At 40.8% G+C, this 9,209-nt stretch overlaps 1 protein-coding gene across 1 annotated transcript in view; it reads left to right on the top strand.

The window, feature by feature from the left end:
- Window positions 1-2,215, top strand: part of naa15b (N-alpha-acetyltransferase 15, NatA auxiliary subunit b) — a 55,810-nt gene extending 53,595 nt beyond the window's left edge. The window contains exons 18-20 of the mRNA XM_062026727.1: window positions 319-462; window positions 542-639; window positions 721-2,215. Of these exons, the coding sequence (XP_061882711.1) occupies window positions 319-462; window positions 542-639; window positions 721-915 (437 nt within the window). The 3' untranslated portion in view covers window positions 916-2,215. The remainder of the gene's footprint in view (window positions 1-318; window positions 463-541; window positions 640-720) is intronic.
- Window positions 2,216-9,209: the final 6,994 nt, after the last annotated feature.

Below are 9,209 nucleotides of genomic sequence, written 5' to 3'. Positions count from 1 at the left end.
CTGCGGAACAAAGCCCTGTCGGCTGATAAAATCCTCAAATTGAAGGCTCTGCAATCCAGAGAACTACCTAGCTAAAATGCTAGCTCAGTGGTTGTTTAGCAACCCAAAGCAATACAGCAAGACTGAGAGTGTAGACACATTTAAAGTGTTTCTGATCACATAGTGATCTCTAAGACACAGCTCAGACAATTGTGGAAATAAACTTGTCAGAAGTGCTGCTAGCCTCGAAGCTCTTCAAAATGGCCGCGCCAGTGTTTACTTGATGTGACGTAGGGGCCCCAACCATCGGCTCACATGTTCTCTGCTGTGTTCCCTCAGTCTCAGAGAGCAAAGACCTGCCTGAGATGGTTCGAACGGTCCTGAAACAAGAAGTTTCCCGACTGTTTGGGGACAGCAATGCTGAGAGTTTCAACCAGGCCTACCTCCACAAACACTCCAACTCCATACCACACCGATTTGCCGGTATGCTTTTCACAGTCACGGACACAGCCAAGTAAAGAATAAGCTGACGCTTCCAACTGCATTGTTGTGCCTTCTTCAGCCGCTAAGATGATGGTGTACATGGACTCGTCGACTGTCTCAAAGGCAGTAGAGTTGACCACCGCACTCGATGAGTCACTCGACAACAGAACTATCCAGGTGTGTTCCCATACATTCATTGTGGTATGTCATGACAAATGAAAAGAAGATAATGACGTATGTGCTTTGCGTGTGAGTCAGATTTGTACAGAGATTCTGGAGAATCTTCGGAGCAGCGACCTGGGTGACTCAAAGGAGCGTGCTGAGACGTATCGCGCCGAGTGTCACAAGCTTTACCCCTACACGCTAGCGTTCATGCCGCCCGGATACGAGAACGCCAAGATCGTCAATGGAGACGTTTCCACAGAAACAGAAGAGCTAGCCAACGAGATGTGAGCATGACCAGACACTAGGGGATGCGGAACGGAAAGGGGCCTTGCACTGAGCCTTGTGGGTACGCCTGGCAGTCATTTTGTAGAGCCAGACACACGGGAAGCGAAATAATGTTTCCTTCTTTGGCTCAGCTTAATTGGGTCTGACCCGGCATGGCTTGGCTCTTTCCCATATGCTGAAAATCAGGACTGTGTGCGTGCGTGTGTGTGTGTCAAGGGTGTGAATGAATCTGAGCATGTGTGCGGTTGTTTATTTGTGATAAAAGGGGAGGAAGATAACAAAATGGCCATTTTACTTTTTTTAAATCGCGCTACCAACCACACTGAATTTTCAAAAAAAAGAATTATTGGCAAATGTGAAACTGAGCTGACTGCGGTTTCTCTGAGATGACAACCACTGGAGTTTGACTCTGTGCTGCTTCTACAAACGCATTCTCTGTTTTACATTTAAGTTGTCGGTGGGATTTGGACTGGATTTGAGTCATCGGATCAGCACAAAGAGTTCTGAAGGGGACTTGAAGTAGGCGTTAAGTAGATTTGTATCCGCTGTAACAATCATTTAAGCAGCAGTCGTTCTCACAAACCACCTTGCAGGAACCATGACTGTCGCACACACACACACATACACGGTTGAAATATTACCAGTACTGAGCGGCTCGTAGCACAGAATGAAAACTTAAAGGTTGCGCTTCTCAAATAGACTGCTCCAGTTCAACGTGTTGTTGGGAGAGAGCGATGGATCCAAGCAATATTGTAAGACACCTTCCTGTCCATCTTGCAGCAGTTCTAGTTTTAACGCTCGGGGATTGCTCAGACGTCATTGGAGTGTTTTTGCATCGACACAAGAATTCTTGCAGCGGGGTCTTCCACTGAAATCCTACTCTCGAGGTCAATATTTGTCATCCAAACCTGTTTTTCTGGGGTAAAACTTTCAAACATTAAAAGGCAAAGATTCAACACCTGAAATTTGATCTTTTGTTTTTTTTTTAACCCTTTTTTCCTAGTTTTCCTTCTAATTTGGCTGTGATAGAAAAAAAAACCCTGAGCTTGCCATGTATATCTGGATTTTTGTATTAAAACCAAACTAAAAAAACTGTTTTGTTTTTTTTGCTTTTAAATTAATTTGTAATTTTCCTAGTTTGTTTCCGGTAAGATCATGTTCAATGAAAACTGTAAAATACATCAGACTTTGGGATAAATTTACATTTTCTATATACAAGTTTACCACAGTTGAATTCTTAGAAACAGACCATTTTCTCTAATTTCTGTGTACATAACTTACAATAAATAATTTACTCTTTCCACCATGATAATCTTTCATGTGTTGTTGACCGTTTTACCACATACTTGGTGAAAAATGAGAGAATAAAACTGTTTTTGCCGCTTAAAGGTAGAAATGTCAATGTTAATAAACGATAAGGTCTTGTCCCTTCATTTTCTTTCCACAATCATATTTGATCTTATTTCAAAGTGGTTTTTTAAGCTCAAGGTTTTGTAATTTGACAAACTATATATCATCGTTTTTGTCACTGATCAGACTCTTCGGCTAAAACTGGTCTGAAGAATACACAATAGACATTTTTTAACCATTATATAAACAAACTAGATGAGGCAATTCCTAACGGAATTGCATGTGAATGCGCCAATACTGAAGTTGAACTGAAATACTGATAGAATGTAGTATGAATGTAAGAATTGTTTGAATGTTGTTTGAATTTCCAGGAAAACAGGAATTTGGTTTGAAACTTGGGAAAGTGTTAGTTTGAATGTCCAGGATGAGTGGAATGTGTTGATGTTGGAAATGTTTGAATAGGTTAAAAAATGCGGGAATTGTGCAACTTGGAAAAATGTTGCATTCATTTCAATGGGAACTTCCTGGTAATTTCAGGAAAAGTGTGATTTAAAAAAAAAAGATTAGGAGCATCCATGTTCTGAATGGGATTAATTGGTTGGTGTTGTAATTGTTTAAATCATGCAAGGATTTTTGAAGTAGTAACATTTTTAATTGAGAAATGGAATTTCGGGAAAACCAGGATTTTTTTTCCACTTCAAAAAACAACTTCATTTTTTTGTCCTGATTAAGAGGAATGATTTGACGTTGGAACGGCTTGAAAAATAGGGAATTTTTTTTAACTCGGAGAAATGATAGTTTGAATCTCCAGCTGGTGCAATAGTTTGAATTGTTTTTAAAATGGCCAATTCATTTTGAATGGGGAACATTTCCTGGAATTCTGGAAAATCTCTGAATTTTTGGAATTGATCAATCTCTTGGGTAAAAATTCTCTCCACACTTGGACATGTTCGAAGCATTTTAGTTGCTTGAGGGACTTCGATAGAAAATGTATGGATGGCTAGATATTTCTGATGGATTACAAAACCTTTTAGGCAGTCAGGGAGGTAAACAAGGTAGGGATGATTCACATACTCTTAATATTCAACGTTTTATCGATTATACTTCATGATGTAGTGTCGGGCAATCTAAAGCCTGGTGTATACATTCGTGTCAGATAACTTGCTTAGGTGACACCGTTTTCCCCTCTTCCCCTGCACGCACATATCCTGGTGGCGGGAATTATTTTTTGATTGATGATGAGCAGCCAGGTTCCAGACGTCCGTAGTCCTTCGCTAAACCTGAGTCGTTTTAGTTACAATATATATTTTTACACTAGCGTGTTCAAAGTGTTTGCCTGCCAACACAAGAACAGGCGCACTTACAGTATCTGTTTTGTACGTTATCTCAGTCCCACCATCTTTTGTTATTCCACCGTGATTCTAGGTCTACTCAGTCCCGTTAATTTATGTTGGGCAAATACTCTTAAAGGCACACTGTGTAATATTTTAAATCATTTTGGTGCCAGCAATGTAAAGAGTGAATTTGAATGAGGACCTAATATTTTTAAATTTTAATTCAATGTTTATGAATATTAGAACTGTACTTTTGTGGTGAATTATACCGTGTACCATTTTCTTATATGATTGTAAACTAGCAGGTATTTGTATTTGGTCACAGAATCCTTTGGAGGCTTATTCTATTAAGGAAATATGCCCTAGATAGTTTTGAGTGCAGATGTCCATCACAGCTCTCCAGAGAGTGGTGGTTCTTGCCCCCAGGACAATTGGAATCCTAAAGAATTGCCAGTTTGGATTTTAGGAGTGATTATAAACAGGTAGGAGTAGAGGATAGGGGTTGGAGGTCACCCGACTCAAACCGATAAGAGGAAATAGGTTGACTGGCCAAACAACAAACTGGGCTTTGTCCAGACTGGCCGGCTTCAAGGCTAGAGTTACGGAGAATAAGTTCATGTAAGGGGTATTTAGGGACAGTCGTCCGAGAGGACATGAGAAGAGAAATCAGGCCCATACTCTTTTTCCTGGAAGCTGAAGTTCCAGTCTGAGGCTCGCTGAAACAAATAAAGCTTTTTGTTCGACGATTCCTCGTTGGCGTCTTCTTGGCTCATCACACAGTCAACTCTGTCCTCGGAGAGTGGCACGACCAACAATTATACGATTTATTAAAGAAGAAATTTTACTTACCGTTTATTTGTTTCAAATGGATCTCCATTAGCTGTGATGAAGTGGTGACTTGTCCAGGGTGTACCCCACCTTCCGCTCGTGTGCAGCTGAGATAGGCTCCAGCACCCTCCGTGACCCCATAAGGGAAAAGCTGTAGAAAATGGACGGATGGGTGGATCTCCATTAGTTGCTACAAAGTAGCCACTAATTTTCTTGGGGTCAAAATAATAACGTCTAAATAAATCCACAACAATAGAGAAGACAATAACAAAGGATATGCCTACAAAATGCTATACATAAATAGTATTACAACCAGTCATATATAAAATAAAGAATACACTGGAATAAAAAACAGTCTTTAGTAATTTTTTAAGCTTGTTTTGAAAAGCCCTACCATTATTTGACTCTTTTAATACACAAGCCAGCCTATTCGACTGGGAAGCAGCGCTGTACAACACACTTTTTTGCATAGCACATGTTCTTGCTCTTGGTACTACAATGTTTCCATTAGTCTGTTGTCTAGTCGAGTGTCTGTCGCAAACATTTTAGAGCAGGCCTGGGCAATTGTTTTGATTAAGGGGCCAAATTTAGAGAAAAAAATGTGTCTGGGGGCAGGAATATCTATGTTTAGGAACACTAATACAAAACCTCAAAATAATGTCTGATTGAATGCTAAAAACGTTATGACAGACCGCCTTAAAAAACGAAATGGAACTTTAATTTTTTTGTACTGAATGAGACACCCAGAATGTACATGAAAATAAAGAATGTGGGATTTACAATATGAACTATGAACGATAAAACTCTGAATATTGACAACATATGAACGTCACACCCCCTCTCGATAGACATATTTTACAATCAAGCGAAAAGCAACAAAAATGCAACAAATACAGCGAAATATGAACGCGAAGGGTAAAAAAAAACCCACCTACTATCTGATATATCACTAAGCTTTAGAACTTTGTTGTAAAAATCTCCTGCGTCTGTCCATGACACCCACATTTCAGGCTGGCTGCTCTGGAAAAACGCTATAGTATACCATATACCATAGTAACTAATTAGATTACCATAGTAACTAGTATATCATGCAAAAGCGCAGATTCCAACCATTGAAATACTTTGTATAGTTCAAGACTTACGGTCATTTGAAAACATCACTGCACATCATAATGGCAGCTACAATTTCCATCTTAAAGATCTAAAAAAATTATACGGGAATGTCCGCCGGGCCAGATTGAAAAGCTTAACGGGCCACATGCGCCCCTGGGCCTTAATTTGCCCAGGTCTGTTTTAGAGTGTAAAATGTTTGGCCTTATTGTAGTACGGATAGTAAAAAAAAATACCAGCAGGTTTTTTAGTAATTGTTAGCAACATAATAGATCGTGGAGCATCGTGGGCAGTGGTCCTGACAGACCTTGACTATGCGGATGACATCAGTCTGCTCTCCAACAACGTGGAACAAGCACAAGAACTCCTACACAGGGTAGAGCTAGAGTGCGCCAAGGTTGGCCTTAAGCTAAATGCCAAGAAAACTGAGGTCATGACCTACAATGTTCCACCAGAACATCAGCCTCTGATAACAACAGGAGGCACTGTGCTGAAAGAAGTTGAGGACTTCAAATACCTGGGCGGATGGGTCAACTCTACTGAGCAGGATTTAAAAATGAGGAAGGCACTTGCATGGAGGGCCCTGAACGGCATGACCAGTGTATGGAAATCCAACCTCCCCCGCCAAATCAAACTCAGCTTCTTCTATGCGACAGTTGAGTCCGTTCTCCTCTATGGCAGCAAATGCTGGACCCTGAAGCCAACCCTGGAGAGGTCTCTGGATGGTTGCTACACCAGGATGCTGCGTGCAGTGCATAACATCAACAAGAGTGTGCACGTAACCAACAGAGTCCTCTACAAAGGAATACCAAGGGTGAGCGAGAAGATTGCTGTAAGGAGAATGAGACTAGAAGGGCACTGCCAAAGGCATCAGGAGCTGCCAGCCAGCAAATTGGTACTGTGGGAACCAACACATGGGCATCGGTCAAGAGGACGTCCCACACTAACATACGTGGACATACTCAAGAAGGATGCAGGAGCTCAGAGTACCAAGGAACTAGCCAAATGTCTGGAGAATCGGGATGACTGGAAGCAACGATGGAAGGCTCGTCTGAGGACGACCTAGAGAGATACTGTCAATACTAGTCCAAGTGGGCACCGATCGTGCGGCCTTATTTTGCACTTTTGGAGATTTTTAATATCTTTCTTTGGAACGCATGACCAAATCGTGTCGGAGCAATAATCGAGATGAGACACAAAACTTGTTTGATGGAAAAATTTGTCATAAAATAGGCACATTTTCTAATAACAGAATCAGTCCTGCCCATTTTAGACACAATCTTGTTTATATGACGAGATCAATTCCACTGATCATTTATGGTTAACACTAACAGCTCAGTTTCATGAACCTGCTCGAAGAAATACCTTTTAAAGTAAGTATTTATGGCCAGAATCATGTATTTTGTTTGACTGTTATTTAGAACACGGCCATTACCGTTAACAAAACTGAAGATCACTTTGCAGTACATTGTAGTAAACTGTATTTGTATATTGTGCCAACTCTTGCAAGTTGTCCGACGTACTGTAATAGCTCAATGCAATATTGTTTAATATTAGCAATTGTCTTACAAGAAGATTCACTCCATACTTTGTGGTGGTAACCGTGGTAACCTACTATGGCAGCTACAGTTGCTCCTGGGCTAGACTTGACTGTTTTATGGGTGCCACCCCTGCAGAACATGTGACACCTCCATGGCACCCCTGGAAAAAAAGTCTGGACACGCCACTGAAACTAAGAAGTTGGTCAACTTTGACATTAAACTTAAACCTGAACATGGAGAGAAAGACACAAAAAATATGCTCGATTGTTTGTAGCCACCATTTTTTTTTCTTTTTTCAAACACTTATGATTAATTCCTCATCTCAACAGGAAGATATAAACATCCCATCAGTTGGCATCCCAATGAGAGCAGACCTCGTATAGTAAGTGATTGTTTTATTATGCTTGTAGTTTGTATACTATAAACCAATCTTTTTTTTGTTTCCAATTCCCATTCATGAAAATACAATTCCATGAACAAAACATACTCAGACCGAATGTGAACAGGTGCCATTTGAAATTGTCCACAAAACAACGCAGAAACTCTTTTCCTCTCAATGAAATCGCTCTCTTTACTCCCTCTTAGCTTTTGCCATGATTAAAATTGATGCTAAAAAGCTGCGCTGTAAATGCGATGAAAACATCCACCAGCAGGGTGCAGCACAGCCGCAAACGATGGGACGAAATCTCTATAGCACAGGTATCAAACTCAAGGCCGGGGGGAAATTCTGGCCCGCCACATCATTCTATGTTGCTCCCGAAAGCCAAGAAAAAATGTGTTTCAATTAAATACTTTATTTTATTATGTTTAACTAAATGCATTCGTTCTTTCAATTTTGACAGAAACAAAATCATATTTTATCATCAAATCGTATCGTCAAATTTGTAAGACGATGGCAGCCACTCAAGGAGCCCAAAGGCTGTTCGTCACAATGGAAGGTTTGGGCCGGGCTGTAGGATCACAGACTATGGCGATTTCTGACCTGAATCGCAAGATGGATCACATCATGGAGAAGCTTGCTGAAAAGGAAAAATTTAATATGAGGGCCAGCATGGACGAATAGAACAGACAAGTCATTGTAATGTCTGCTCGCGGAAAACAAACATCCTAATCTACGATTTGACTCCCTCGAATGGCCTTGACGCGGTGAACAACAGGAACAGGCTGTTCTGAAAACACCCCCGATGACACCTCAATGATGGACGCTTTTGATCTCCTTCCCTCCTCAACGACACCTGGAATCGAACTTTTGCTTGCATGCAGAACGGCCCCAGCCTATGAACATTACATCGACACACTCAAGACATATGGGTGCCACCCCTGCAGAGCATGTGATACCTCCATGGCACCCCGGAAAAAAAGTCTGGACACGCCACTGAAACTAAGAAGTTGGTCAACTTTGACATTAAACTTAAACCTGAACATGGAGAGAAAGACACAAAAAAGATGCTCGATTGTTTGTAGCCACCATTTTTTTTTTTCAAACACTTATAATTAATTCCTCATCTCAACAGGAAGATATAAACATCCCATCAGTTGGCATCCCAATGAGAGCAGACCTCGTATAGTAAGTGATTGTTTTATTATGCTTGTAGTTTGTATACTATAAACCAATGTTTTTCATTGTCATTGTAATGTCTGCTCGCGGAAAACAAACATCCTAATCTACGATTTGACTCCTTCGAATGGCCTTGACGCGGTGAACAACAGGAACAGGCTGTTATGAAAACACCACCGATGACACCTTAATGATGGACGCTTTTGATCTCCTTCCCTCCTCAACGACACCTGGAGTCAAACTTTTGCTTGCATGCAGAACGGCCCCAGCCTATGAACATTACATCGACACACTCAAGACAATAGGCATATACTGAGTTTGACACCCCTGCTCTATGGGGTTGGCCGATACTGCAAAAGTCGGTATCGATCGATATCAAGGATCGCTGACACCGATACTTCGGAACGTGACAATTAGATTAGATATAACTTTATTGATCACACGGAAATGACTGTTCCAATAGCAGCAACATCACATACAGTACGCAATATCAGGCAGAGTAAACAGATGTCAACGATATGTAAATACAATTACAAATACAAAACCCAAATCGAACATATGAGAACATAATTTAAT

The sequence above is a fragment of the Entelurus aequoreus genome, linkage group LG18 (assembly GCF_033978785.1).
Source record: "Entelurus aequoreus isolate RoL-2023_Sb linkage group LG18, RoL_Eaeq_v1.1, whole genome shotgun sequence".
NCBI classification, from domain to species: domain Eukaryota; kingdom Metazoa; phylum Chordata; class Actinopteri; order Syngnathiformes; family Syngnathidae; genus Entelurus; species Entelurus aequoreus.
Note: the sequence above shows the minus strand (reverse complement) of the source record. Positions and strands in the feature narration are given on the sequence as shown.